General features: G+C 35.9%; 1 protein-coding gene across 1 annotated transcript; it reads left to right on the forward strand.

Annotated features, from left to right (window-relative positions):
- The first annotated feature begins 8,499 nt into the window (after positions 1–8,499).
- Positions 8,500–9,798, forward strand: LOC141481523 (uncharacterized). Its single transcript, XM_074173146.1, has one exon. The coding sequence runs from the start codon at positions 8,500–8,502 to the stop codon at positions 9,796–9,798; it is 1,299 nt and encodes a 432-aa protein (XP_074029247.1).
- The last annotated feature ends 5,807 nt before the right edge of the window (positions 9,799–15,605 follow it).

Consider the following 15,605-nt stretch of genomic DNA (forward strand, 5'->3'; position numbering starts at 1 on the left):
TTATTGTACGAATCACTCTTTCTGCTATAGCTGCCTTCTTTGTGCTAAATGTTGAATAATGATTGATATTATATTCTCGCATGAGAGATGAGAAGCTTTTATTGAAAAATTCTTTCCCTTGATCGCTTTGTATGTGTTTGGGGGAGTATTTGGCTTCTTTCAGTACATGTTTCATTGCATTAGTTACTGTACTACCTGTTTTATCTTTAACTGCTACAGTCCACAGATATTTGGAGTAACAATCTATCACTACAAGTATATATCGGTATCCTTCATTACTTTTTGCATAAGGTTGCAGTTCAGCTAAATCTATTTGCCATAGATCTGCAAAACCTTTGATGGTGGTTATTCTTCTACGAAAATTACGTCTTGCAGGTTTATGTAATTCATTAACAACTTGTCGTTTGACATCACTTATTTCATTAGTCATTCTATTTCAATATGATTAAAGAGAAAATGTGATAATGTTACTGCATTGAATGATGATGTGACAGTGATCATTACATGTGAATATGTTAATATATTATACCTTCTTCACGTAATTCTTCAATTATTGAAATTATTTCATTGTCATGTCCTGTATGACCAGCTGACTTTGAAGCTACCAATAATCGTAGGCGAGCAACTAACTCTTTCGGTGAATTCCAGTACACATAATTCACAGGTTTAGAATTATATATTTTCTCCATTTTCACTCGTTTGAGTGCTCCACCAATTTTACTTCTACTTCTTATTGGATATTGTCGTGAGTCTAATAGAGGTTTGATAACTTCACGAAATTTTTTAGAATTTGTATTTTTAAAACCATTCTTCTGATGATATTGTTTATATGGAGCATTCGTTATTTTCAATATTTTGGAATATACTTGACGAGTTTCTTTATTATCAACATCTCGTGGATTCTTCAAAAAGATCATATCATACAATTCTGGACTACCTGCGCATTCATATTTTTTCACTTTATTAGCATCCCAAAATGAAATGTTTCCATCTTTGAAATACACCACTAGACTTCCCATTTTCAGCTTTTGTGTAATAGGATCCATACGTACGCCAAATGTTCCATCATATGCTGGATTTCTAGATTTTACATTATTCAAATGTTTCATCAAAACATCTTCACCACTTTCATTCATATCAGGTGAGGTGTCAGGATCCGAGGAATCGATGTGGGACGATGATGGTGTTTCGAATAGAGTTGTTCTCATATCGTCTTGAAGTGTGCTCGTGTCACTATTCACAGATGATACACTAGCAAAAGATTGTTTTCTTCCTATTGGAGTACTCATGGGATAATTTGAAGTAGATTGAACAGTTCCATGATTTGGTGATAACACTGGTGATTTAGAAGTAGCGTTTGATGATAAAACATTCAATGGTTTCATTATGGGCTCATACAATCTTTCAAGTGTCGTACGATTTTCAATATTATCATTCTTGATAGAGTTGAATTTCTGCCTGACAGCTTCTGTTGTCTCTACTAGTTGACGTTTCAAATTCATTTCATTGTTTTTATTTTCAGAATCTTTTTTTGTATTCATAATGCCCTTTTTTAAATTATAGCCTAATTCGCTGATGAAGTGACCTCTACAATATTCAGTGATCGAATAAGTGTAAAAAACAAGATCATGGGTATATAAAACTATCGAATCCTTTGCGATATCTACCTTCATCTATTTTTCTATCCTTATCAATGACTAGAAATCCATATTGGTCCTCCCAGCATTTAACACACATCAATTGGAATTGTTTGAATGTTACATCGGGTGAAACATGATCTGAATAAATGTGATGTAAATTCGTCTCATCTTGTTTGAACATTAAAATGAAATTGGTATTGTCACGCACTAACTGTTTGGGTACCCGTGAATATGTCTGTGCTAGATAAAAACAATCAACATCCTTATGACGTCCCATACAGAAATATGATCTAATAATATCTTGCTTTTCACATATCACATCATCGAAAATGAAAACAGAATTAGGCTTAGCGTCGGAGGGTTCCACTATTTCTGCATTATTGCTGAATGTATAAAAACCTAATCCTTTTATAGGTTCCAAAACACTTCGCAAGTACTGATATTTAGGTTGATTGAGTGATTTCGAATAGAGATACACATTTCTAAATCTCAGTCCTTGTGGATGTGTTAATAGTGATATCATTGCATTCGTCTTTCCACAATTTGAAGGTCCTATAATGAGTCCTCGAACTGATGATGGAAGTAGTGGACCATGTCTGAATACCCTTTGTCCATTCAATCCACAACCAAATTTCTCATCTAGATTATCTACAGCAAACTTTTCTTTCTGTTTTACAATGCGCATCGTGCCGTGGTTGGAGACTATATAAATGTTATTAGCTTATTCATTTCAATGTGTACCATCAAACGATACGGACGTATTGAAAGTGATCGTAAAATTAAAAGAGGTTGTGGTTTTGTTAATGATTTAATAAACAAACTTCCTTTCGAATTACATCTACCCGGAGGTTATCAATACTGTGGACCGGGTACAAAATTGAAACAACGTTTAGCTCGTAACGACCCTGGAATCAATAAATTAGATATTGAATGCAAAAAACACGATATTCAATATTCTAAGCATCCATCCGATCTTGCAGCAAGACATTTAGCCGACAAAGAACTTGAATACAGCGCTTGGGATAGGGTTAAATCGAAGGACGCGAGTATTGGGGAAAGAGCAGCTGCATTACTTGTCACCAACATTATGAAAGCGAAAAGACATATGGGCATGGGTTGTAGTACCAATAAGAAAAAATGTAAGAGGAAACAAACGAAGAAAAATAAAATTAAAAAAGTTGCATTTGGTGCTGGGATAGTCCATAAAGTGCGAAATGTATTGAAGAAAGCTGGTGGGAATCAATTTGTGACGAATAATAGCAAAAAAGCTATTACTGTGGCATTGCAGGCGGCACGTAAATACCTTAAAGCTGCCGGTGGAAAGAAGAAAATCCGCACACCACGCATAATTCCTGTTCCCAAGATCGGTGGACTTTTACCATTGATACCAATTTTTGCTGGACTATCCGCACTAGGAAGTTTGGCGGGAGCCGCTGCTGGTATTACCAAGGCCGTGAATTCGGCAAAAGCCAGCAGAGCGGCTTTAATGGAAGCCAATCGTCACAATAAAACCATGGAGGCTGTAGCATTAGGCAAACGCGGAAGTGGAATATATCTCAAACCATACCGTAAAGGTTTAGGACTATATTTAAAACCATACAAAGCCACAAACAAAACAAAAAACTAATTGAACCCCTACCTCAGAGGCCTCTTACTGATCACGATCTCAGTTATTATGCACAAAAAATGAAAATTCCACATTTTCGTGGTGTTTTTATGCGTGATAGATTACCATCTTCAGGTCCAAAACAAAACGAGACAGCTATTGTTAATTTAGATGGAATAAGTGGACCAGGAACACATTGGGTGGCATATAAAAAATGTGGGAAAGAAGTCACATATTTCGATAGTTTTGGAGATCTACCCCCACCATTGGAATTGACTCGATTCTTTCGAAAATGTTCGAATGTAAAAATCAAATATAACTATGATCGACAACAGAAATTTAATACAGTTCTCTGTGGTCACTTGTGCTTGCAGTTTCTCTCTAAATAATTTTCCAAATAAAAATGGATTCAACACCAAAACTGGATCGGGAGGCTATCAAGGGAATGGGGTTTTCACTTAGAATGTTTTCAAAATATGGTACCTTGAAAAAAATGGATAAAGTGATGCTTGCAAATATGCCTAAGGAAGTGATACTTGCATGTGTTGCACATGAGATTGCATATGTTTGGGAAAAGTTGCCTAAGCATCTGCAAGATGACATCGATATAATGAAACATAGATATTGTTATGAGCACCACCACCACGATCAAAATTCAGAATCGGATGTTAATGACGGTCCTATACCTCGGAAATCTATGTGTTGTATTTGTAATATAGAGGATGTGAATATTGGTATCAATAAAAATGATACTTATTACAATACAACACCTTCCAAAAAGTGTAAATTGTCTCAAATGTGCTGTTGCTGTGTACAATAATAAATTGAAATGTGTTTCAAAATATTCATCAGTCATGTCACGAAAGTTCGAGCTACAAGCTGTCGGGACAAGTGTCTTGAGTGCGGATTTTTTTCCACCAATTGAATTGGATAGGAACAGTCGTTATGGATTAGGACTTTTGGGATTCTATGGATGCAATACAATCAATAATATAACTGAAGCTAATAACTTAGTTAGTTTTAGAATCAGTAATGACAACTCATCGATACCCCAAAAGTTGACAATTGAAATTCCATGTGGTGCTTATGAAATAGAAGAGATCAATGCCGTCATACAGAAACATATCATGTTCAGATTGTTTCATGATAAAAAACCAAATGATGTCGTTGCAGATGATATTTTCTATCTACACGCCAATAATAATACATTCAAATGTGAAATGCGATCCAAATATGAAATTGATCTGACACATCCAAATTCAATAGCAGAAATGATGGGGTTCGCTCATGAAATATTTCCACCAAATCAGATACATGAATCATCATTACCAATAAACATTACAACTGTGAGACTTATCCGCTTAGATTGCAATATAATATCTGGTTCATATATAAATGGTGAAGAATCCCACATTCTTTTCTCATTCGATATTGATGTTGAACCTGGCTACAATCTCACTAAAGAACCACACAGTATTATATATATGCCTGTCAGTCCAGAAGGTCGTCAATTGATTCACAACATTACAGTGCGTATTTTGGATGAAAAAAATAACCTTATCGATTTTGGAAGTGAAGAAGAGATTTTCATTATTTTGGAATTGAAGAAAATCGAATAACTGTTGTTATGGGTTTCATTTATAATAGACAAAATCGCATTGAACAATCCCAAACGAGTTGCACTATCAAAAAGAAAGGTGTGCATAAAAAGAAGCTCATTCCACAAGTGTATGCTAAACAGTTAGCACATAACGCTCTGTCTGTGAGTGATCTTAAATTTTTGAAATCGATTGGATTGAAAGTGAGAAAATAACAATGGTGCTCGAAACAAACAATGAAAAGTTGAATATATTCAATGAACCAGTGCTCGATCATTCTCTCATAAGTTTACATGAGCACACATATAAGCCCTATGGATCACCGCTATTCAGGAATTCGGATGAAATCAGAATTGCAATCAATAATCAAGATGTTATACTAGATATTGCCGAGAGCTTCATTTACATAGAAGGTAAATTCACCCCCAAAGATGTAGCGAAAACATGCTATCTCTCGAATAATGCAATTGCATTTCTCTTTGACGAAATTCGTTATGAAATGGGTGGTGAACAAGTGGCTGTTGTTAGAAAACCTGGGATAACATCTACAATGAAAACCATGATATCATTTGGACAATCTCATGCTAACACATTATTGACATCTGGTTGGGGACTTTCACAATTGAAGCAAGATATCTTGGATACAAACAGTCATGTTTTTAGTGGAAAACTACCACTGAAATATTTGATGGGTTTTGCTGAAGATTACAACAAAAGTATCTTGAATGCCAAACAGGAATTGATTTTGATTATCGCTCGATCATTCAAAAACTCATATATAGGTGAGGTTGATGCTGATTTGGAAATAAATAAAATCGAATGGAAAATAAGACATATTGTACCAGATGATAAACACAAGCTCAAACTTTTGAGTAGAATAAACAAAAGCGGTCTGAATGCCAAAATCAAGTTGGCGTATCGTATGTGGGACCTCTATGAACTACCATCATTACGTGGGACTTCTTCAGACATATGGGCCATCAAAACAACTAACGCATTGGAAACTCCTCGTTTTGTCATCATCGCATTCCAAAGTACTACCACATCTGAAGATAGAACACAGGATATTACAAAATTCACAACTGCTGATATCAATAGTATTCGAGTATACTTGAATTCTGAAGTTTATCCATATGAGCGTTGGAATTTGAATTTCGATAAAAAACTTGATGCTCCTGCTTATTATGCTTTTGAGAGTTTCCAGCGAAGTTATTATGATAAAGATATGAGTGAACCTCTGATGGACATTGGACAATTTAGAGAGAATCCACTATTCGTCATCGATTGTTCTCATCAACCGAATGCAACAAAATCATCAACTATTGATATAAAGATTGAGTTTGAGACGAGGAAGACCAAGTTTCCAGACAACACTAAAGTATATGCATTAATTTTGCATGATACAGTTTTAACATACAATGCATTGGATGGTTCAGTTCATAGCAGATATTGACACTTTTTTTTTCACTCTATCATGTACTGTTTCATGATCTTTTTTTTTTATTTGTAACTGACTTATATCATGTATTGTATTTTATATCATATTCATTGTTTTGTAATCATTTTCTATTGTATTTCATGAGATTTAAATAAATAAAACATGAAAATAATACAAAGTTTTTTATTTGACATTATTTATGATTTACAGGAACATACAGACTATCTAAAATAACTTCTTCCTCATAATCATCATTTTCGCGACCATCTTCAATTTCCTCTCGATTTTCATCATTCAATTCAAAGTGATGAATAATCCATTCTGGCAAGTATGGTTGGAGGCTATACAGGAATCTTCTTAGGTTCAGTTCAATCATAACATCACAAAGTTGCCACAATTCCAATTCATTATCCAAAAATTTGTTACAAACTTCTGCACCACTCCAATAGTTCTCAGCATCACGAAGGCATAATTCGATTTGTTTTTCATCATAGCATACACTCATATCATAATTGCTTGCATGTTCGGCTCCATCACCCAACACCTTCAATTTAGACGACAAATGTTGAACCGATGATTTGAGATCTACAACATCGACCCAATCTTGACTTGCGTACTGCATCCACATCTTTAAATGGTGGAACTGAAATTGAATAAAAAAAAACAATAAGCAACCTCCAATTTTTCAGTGATATAATACTCACATTCCCATTTTACTTGTAGTTACAAAGTGAGTGTATTCAACTAAGTTAGTAATGTTTATATTTCCATATAATTATTATCATCTAATATATGAATATTATAAAACAATAAGAAATTCATTATAATTACTATTATTATTCAATCATATTGAATTTGACTAGAGTTAGCGTTTTCACACCAAAAAAACTTCGTAAGCTATGACCTAAAGAAATTCACTACAAATTATTACTATTATTATTCAATTATATTGAATTTGACTAGAGATCGCGTTTTCATGCCAGCAAAACTTTGTTGGCTCTGTCCTAAATACATCATCGTATATTTACCACCTGATGAGTTGATACAAGATATATCGTCATCACTGAATTGCAACGAAATACGTTTTGGTAGCCATGTTTTAAATAATTTATCATTGCTCACATCTTGCAAAGTTAATAAAATTGATTTACCAAATCGTGTAGAATAAGTTGACATATTTTTAATTATGTACACTTCATCAATTGGCAATGATGATAAGGCCTTTTGCTCTAGTATTTCAACCTCCTGTACAATCAAATTATTAATTTTATTCAAGTCTACTTTTGAAACGGACATGATGAAAATATATATGAAAATATAAACAATTTCCAACAGACAAATACACTCACCGTCTTCCTTCTATTACGAACTGAATAACACTCTACCAATTGCTAACTGCTGCAGATATATTCGTCTACTGATTTCATAGTGTGCCAGGCATTTCTTTTATATTAAACAGTGTGAGTCACCCCCACCATGAAACCGTGAAAGATTCACATTGCTAGTTGCTATCCACTAGAGATGCCTGACGTCACAGCCAAGCCCATCTCCCAACTTGATGCGATAACAGTTGCCGGTACGAGCAAGCAGTGGTCGTTGCGGTCTCGGAGAGGGTAGACGCTAGGCAAACGGTCCTCGGCTGCCGTTGTGTCACCATCGATAGCGGGGCTAGAGCGAACCTTCATCGCTTCGGGAGAGGTGAGGGCAGACCGATGAATACGCATTACTCTGCCACACGTCGTGGAGTGAACATGTCGCTCTCTAGCCGTTGAACGGTTATTGCTGTGACGTCACTCCACTACTAACTTGGTGCCCTAACACCGATGGAGCATTTATTACTTGGAGGATCTTCGAAGTATGCAGACGTATGTTTGTACATAGACAAACAAGCACATGATGAAACCCTGTACCGTGCATTCTCCTACACACACACACACACACACACATAAACACACAAAATCTCATATGAAAAAAAAATCTGAACGATCCATGCACCAGACACTTCAAGGTCACAACGCCTTGACTTCACTGCACAACAAAAAAACTTCACCAAACAACAACCAATAAAAAAAGCAATTAATACGTCATAGTGGTGGGGGGAGGCCGAGAATCAGCTGTAAACAACTACTCATACTCGATAGATGCAAATCCCCAATCAAGGCAAGACTATACGCAGATGACCTAGTCATATATACGAAAGGCCGAATCCAAACAACCATGCACACAGGTCTTCAGACAGCTTTGAGGAATTTGGAGCAATGGTCACTCGAAACCGGTCTACAACTCTCTCACAGCAAAACTAAATGCATGATTTTCTCAAAAACAAAACAGGACAATCCAAAAGATTTTATTCTCCACAACAGCCCTATCGAATATGTTGACAACATGAAGTTTTTAGGCATGATATTCGACAATAAACTCAACTGGAAATCTCACATCATGTACCTGAAGAAATCCTGTCAGAGAAGCCTCGACCTCATGAAGACAATTGCATCCAAAGATTGGGGAGCGGACACCACAATATTACTTAATATTTACAAAACCCTCATTCGGTCCAGGTTGGATTACGGTGCCATCGTTTATAACTCAGCTAAAAATACAGTGCTCAGAAATCTAGACGTGATACAGAACAATGCACTAAGGATAGCTTTGGGAGCTTTTTGTACCAGCCCGATAACCAGTCTACAGTGCTTAGCTGGAGAACCATCTTTAACTTCCAGAAGACAGTACCTTACACTTCAATATGCCTTCTCAGTAGCCTCGAATCCAACAAATCCTGTTCACTTCAACACTATAGCCAACCGTTTCAAAAACACTTTCCAGAGAAACCCCAGAACAGATTTACCCCTCTACGAAAGAGTGAACAGATATCTATCCGATAGTGGTATATCTATTCCAGCGAATATGAACCTAATAAACCCCCCTTCTCCTCCCTGGCTCATTTCTCCTCCAGAGTGTGACACTAGCTTAACTTTCCTGAAAAAATCTGAAACAAACACTCAAACAATATCGAAAACTTTTCATCACCATCTCTTGACATATGCTGGATACACCTGCATTTATACAGATGCTTCGAAAACAGAAGAAGGGACAGGAGCTGTTTTTACCACAGACAACCATCAAGTTATATTCAAACTTCCAGAAACAGCCACAGTCTTTACGGGAGAACTCTATGCGGTATGGAGAGCCATGCAGTTTGCAAATGAAGAAAATATTGAACGATGTCTTATTATCACGGATTCCCTCAGCTCTTTATCCGCTCTTTCTGAACTCTATCCCAGCCATCCGATCCTCATATCGATAAAACATGAACTCCGAAGAATCTCTAATAACGGAATCAACTTGAGACTTTTATGGGTCCCTTCACATTGTGGAATTATAGGTAATGAGAGAGCTGATTTGTTAGCTAAGAGAGCGATTACTGAAGGCGAAATCACAGCTCTTCCAGCTATAATACCGTCAGACATGAAGGTCTTCTTAAAACACCTTCAAAACAAATCAAGGCAATTTGAATGAGACACCTCCAACTCCAAACTACATGAAGTGAAGAAGAGTATTTGCCCTTACAAATCCATCCCGAACAACAGAAAACATCAAGTTGTGCTTACACGGCTGAGATTAGGCCATACTAGAATCACTCACGACTATCTCATCACTCGCTCCACCGAACCTGTGTGCTATCTATGTGATACGACTATAACCGTGAAACACATATTGTGTGAGTGCCCACTGTACCATCAAGAAAGGGTGAATCATCAGTTTTCAGAGACAATAGAAGATATTTTGGGTGAAAATTGCAACTTTAGGAAACTGTTTTCATTTATGAACAATATTAATCTATTGCAACGTATTTAAAACAATATTTTTTATACCAAACATTACCAACATTTTTCAATATGTACTGATCCGTCGCTAATAACCCTAGCGGTTGATGCGAATTGATGAATTAAAAAAAAAAAAATTATCCTCGTCACACGTACGTAATTCATTTAACTACATTCATCCTCAGAAACCTCAATATGCAACAGACTATGAAAATGCTACGTTTCTACGTAGCGTTTTCATTTACAAATATCCTCGTATTGAACATTCTCGAAACAAAACACCATCTGATACTTTCTGTTCCAAGGTACCTTTTACACACAAGTAAAGGGATCCTCCATGGGTTCTACTCCTCCACCAGTCCTTGCAAACTTTTTCATGTTAGTCTTCGGAACCAAGCCCATTGACAAGTTCCACTACAAACCATCTTGCTGGTTCAGAAACGTAGATGAAGTTTTTTTTGTCATATGACTCCATGGCTCCAAAACTCATAGTTTCATTGATCACCTTAACGGCCCCAAACATAAAGTTCACAATAACTATTGAAACCAATAACTCCCTTCTATTCCTATATATCCCCATCACAAAATCCAATAACTCCTTCTATAGGAAACCAACACACACAAACAGATACCTCAACGCAAACTCCCACCATTATCCATCACAAACCAACCCTGTTGGAATCTGTCATCCATACATCTAACATCCTCACAGACCTCCACAATAAATTACAAGAGCTGGCTTCAACTCGAATTAACCCCCTTCTTCAAAATGGTTTCACAGACCATCAAATTGACAGATCCGTCCGTCGTCAACAAACTTCTCTAGTCACTCCCAGAAATCCAAAAGACAACAACGTTCCCCACAAAGCTTTCCTTTCCTACATCAAAGGTGTTATTGACAAAATTGGCCGAATTCTCAAAAAACAGGACATACAACGTTATTGACCGCCAACAATCAAATTTCCACATTCCTTCATTCCCAAGGACAAAATTTTTAATCCCAGGGTATATATGAAATTTCATGTTCCGATCGTCATAGAACATATTCAGGTCACACCAACAGACGTGTGAGAAGTAGAGTATACGAACATCAACTCGTTGTCCTAAAGACAGACCCATTCTCAGCCCTATCATCAAAAGACAAGGCACAATATAGACTTTGCGAACACTAAAAACATCGCCACAGCGAAAATACTACAAGCTCCGATAATTCGCGAGGTCATCGAAATCGAGAAGCGACCTTCCTGCCTGGACAAGCGTGACGACGGTCAGAGACTTCCAACTACCTGGACACCCCTAATTTTCCGATGTCCAGCCTCCACGAACACGTCTGGTGATGGAAATCACCCGAACCCCTTCCCTCACATTTCCACTTCAGTAGTTCCCGACGATACTAGCGAACACCTTTCGATACCTCAGTTCAATCTGAGGAGTAGGCAGTAGGAGAACTCGTGACGAGACCTGGGGAGTAGGCAGATTGAGACCCCGGCGTCAAGTCACGTCATTTTTTTGAAAATGACTCCAACATCGGAGCCGAAACGTCAAACACAAATTTCCAGACGCTGTCAGCAATTTGATGTACTGTCGTCCGGGTTGAACCGCGTCTATAATTTTCATTTGTTCGACGTTTTGGCTCCAAATGGCTCCATAGCAGAAGCTTTAGAGCCAAAGCACACGCTTTGGAGCCATTTTCGAAAACCAATTAAAACTGAAATTACATGACTCAACGACGGGGTCGTAATCTTCCTGATCTCAAGTCAGTTCTAGTTCCAGTGTTCACTTCGAGCTTCCTATATTATAATTTATATAATTTATAACTGAGAAGAATTACCCTGTATGTACTCGATGAAGAAACACAAGTTTCCTCATTATAGTTACCCAATCTTGCTCATTAATTTATCGTTTGATCTCTAAACGTGCAATGGTTGAATTATTTCAGGTGAAGTATTCCCTTCGCTAACATTTGAACAGATAACTATAATAACCACCGGTATTAATAATGAGTCAACAAGACTTCTTTTATCCGTAATTGTATAATAATAACTTCTCAAGGTGAAAACGTCTCTAGCTATACTTTTGAACACTCTCGATTTATAGATTGGTTGTTGAGAACTATAAGTGTTATTTGTTCTGGTTCGTAAATAACTATTTATCGTATTGCCATTTAATTCGTCCAAGATAACTAATTCATTGTTTGTAGAATCCACAGAAGCAATTCATTCTTAATAAATATTTTCATATACTTCGATGATTTCATATTTGTTGAGTTGTTCTTATTTGAAACATATTTTCAAAAATTTGGAATGAAAATTTCTTACCGCAATTCAGACTATATATGAATACACATCATCATAAGTAATATGTTTGGTGATCATCATGAAAAATGAGAAATAAAACTTCCTAGGTTTTTCACCACTTGTATTTGTAACTAACGTTATTGCGGTTTTGTTCTTGAAGGACATACAGGCTGATTTACGGTGGATGGCACATTAGACGTTTCTGGTGAACCAGACAACGGATCACTTTGAAAATTTAATGGAGGGCATATTCGGACATTCTCTAGCCAACTAAAATATTTTCGGCAATGCGGTGTTGCCGCTTCTATTAGAAAGCAGTAGCAACTTTGATTTTTCAAATGGAACACTCTGTATATATTATTTTTGGAATCTCCAACAATTGCCCGACAACTTTTCTTGATATTTTCCTATACCTATCTGTTACCGTTTTCGAAATAAAAATTAATTTCAATTTTTTTCTTCGAAAATCATGACTTCTAAAAATGCCAATATCTTTTAGTTAAGAAGTACTATGTTATCGAAATTTGGTTTGGAGTTAGGTGATACTTGGACACTTCCCACACGTCAGCCTAATCTCCGTTACTTCAATACAGGGTGGTAAAAAAATATAGTTTTTTCGTTTGCTTGAAAAAGTTGCTGAAATTTGATTATTTTAAATGGAACACCCTGTATATTATTGAAAATTCGGAAAGCTGCTGAAATTTGCTTTCTTTCTATGTATATCATACCTATACCTAACTAGTCAAGTTTCGGACTTATGAACATTTATTTGTGAAAATGTCCCTTCAGAATGGTATTTCCATTCGGTATTTGGTAAGCAGGCCATGATTACTATTTGACAGTAGCGTTGTGACATTCTCCTAATAATATCGACATTTTCGTCACTTCAGGAGTTGCAAATACCTTCAAAACGATGGAACAAAACTATTCAAACAAAGTTCTTATGAATTTATTTATTATTTTTGGACAGTGTGACAAAATTATTAGCAGAACATGTAGAAAGTTCAATGAAATGTATCCGAATCTACCGCCAATGAACCTCAAGAAATTTACACGAATTCAGAACAATTTCAATATGTTTGGATAAACTTTGGATGCTTTTACATCTGATTGATTTCTGCATCATTAATTTCTCCTTCAATAATTTATATTTCAATTCGCTCTCAAGATATTGTTCATCGGCTTTTCAATTTTTCGTTAGAAATCCACACTCGCTAGACATACCTAACCAAGCAAATCCAAGCCGGCATGTTTGACTTTTTTGTAATCCATTTCATCACGCATTCATTAATAATTTTTTATTGATTGATTTGTTAATCTTCACCAAAATATTCACAAGATCTTGAGAAAGTAACTTATAAAACCGTAGTTGTCCGAATTGAGATTATTCTTTTTGAATTCGTCAAAAGAATTTGTTTAAAAACCTGTAACGAGTAATATTTTTACCATTTTCACATCTTTTCCGTTTTTTCTTCAGATTCTTAAGCCAATTTACCTTGTTATTGAATTGTGAAAATTTAACTTGTTGATTTCATAAACTGCACCTTAAGATTTGATTTCCATAAACTCCATTTGAAAAATATATCACGACATGTTTTGCTAACACAGTAGCTTTTTCAAAAGTGATTTGATTACTACAAATTGCTTCTCACGGGAATATTTATATACCACAGGTAACAGAAATCGGTATTACCTCCATCAAATTACCTAAACCTCTACAGCTATTATATACCTGAGGTATCTCTTCAATTATGATTACCTGAATCATATTTCCTCACTTCTACATCAATAATACTACTTTCTCGGTTTTTTTTTAATAAGAAAACAAGTTCAATAATGGTGATTTATTCAAATTCAGTTGGTCATTCATTAGACTGTTTGAATTTTTAAGTTTATTAATTTTCATTGCTTCCAAATGATTCAGTTTCAAACATTTATTTTTTATGTGTAAAATTTCGAACTTTTCGATAAAGATATGATTTTTTTCTTAAAGATGATTTGGATATGTTGAACTTGTTTTCTTATGATGTTCTTGGATTCAATTTCTAAATGTTCTGCCAGTTTGACCATTGACCAATATATACCTAAGGACACTTTCCACACTTTGATTTATATACTCGTGATTTCTCGAATTTGGATGTTGTGTCTTTATTATTTTCAACTAACTTTCCCAACGTATTACTTGTTCTATATTCGATTTTAATATCTTGTTTCTTCAGAAATGAAGCCACCTTTTCTATTATTTGTTCGTTAGACAAACAACAGAATATTCAAATTGCATGGTGGCACCGACCCATAATCTACACCAAACAGTGACTTTTTCGGGATGCATCAGTAGCTCTTGCAATGCTTGAGGCTGGTCTTCATTCCAGATACGGCAATTTTGCTTGTTAACGTATCCATTCAACCAGAAATGAGCCTCGTCGCTGAACACAATTTTTCGACAAAAATGTGGATCTTCCTCCAACTTTGCCAGCGCCCATTCACCAAATGTTAGACGTTGTGGGAGGTCGTGTGGCTTCAATTCTTGCACCAGCTGTATCTTATAAGGTTTTACACTCAAATCCTTTCGCAAAATTTTCCACGTAGTGAAGTAACAGAGGCCCAATTGCTGCGAACGGCGGCGAATTGACATTTCACGGTCATCACAAACACTGGCGGATACAGCCGCAATATATTCTTCGGTCCTCACTCTACGTATGCGTGTTGGTGGTTTAATGTCCAATAATGTACACTGAGTTCGAAATTTAGTCACAAGCTTCCAAATAGCTCCCGACGAAACAGCCCATAAATTGAAAGAAGTGCACGATGCACTTTCTTCACTGAGCATGAATTTTGATAATAAAATTCAATAATTTGCAAGCGTTGTTCATTCGTAAGTCGATTCATGGTTAAATTATAGACCAAACTAAAAAAGTTTGACAATGACACAAGACACGATTCACGCGTGCTCTGTCAAAAACAGTGTTGCCAAAAAAAATACCAGCAAAAAAATCACTCATTTTAACAAGTAATATGTTGGGAAAGTTAGTTGAAAATAATAAAGACAAAACATCCAAATTCGAGAAATCAGGAGTATATAAATCAAATTAGGAATCGAATCCAAGAACATCATATGAGTTATGTGAATAAGAAAACAGGTTCAACATATTCAAATCATCTTTTAGAAGAAAATCGTATCCTCAACGAAGAGTTCGCAATT

The sequence above is a fragment of the Leptinotarsa decemlineata genome, unplaced genomic scaffold (genome assembly GCF_025532065.1).
Source record: "Leptinotarsa decemlineata unplaced genomic scaffold, Ldec_3_MD MMD2_tig00000199_RagTag_RagTag, whole genome shotgun sequence".
In the NCBI taxonomy this organism is placed as follows: domain Eukaryota; kingdom Metazoa; phylum Arthropoda; class Insecta; order Coleoptera; family Chrysomelidae; genus Leptinotarsa; species Leptinotarsa decemlineata.

What these genes read in the sequence shown, in the direction of transcription:
- LOC141481523 (XM_074173146.1), top strand. Translation starts at nt 8,500, where the DNA reads ATGCACACAGGTCTTCAGACAGCTTTGAGGAATTTGGAGCAATGGTCA.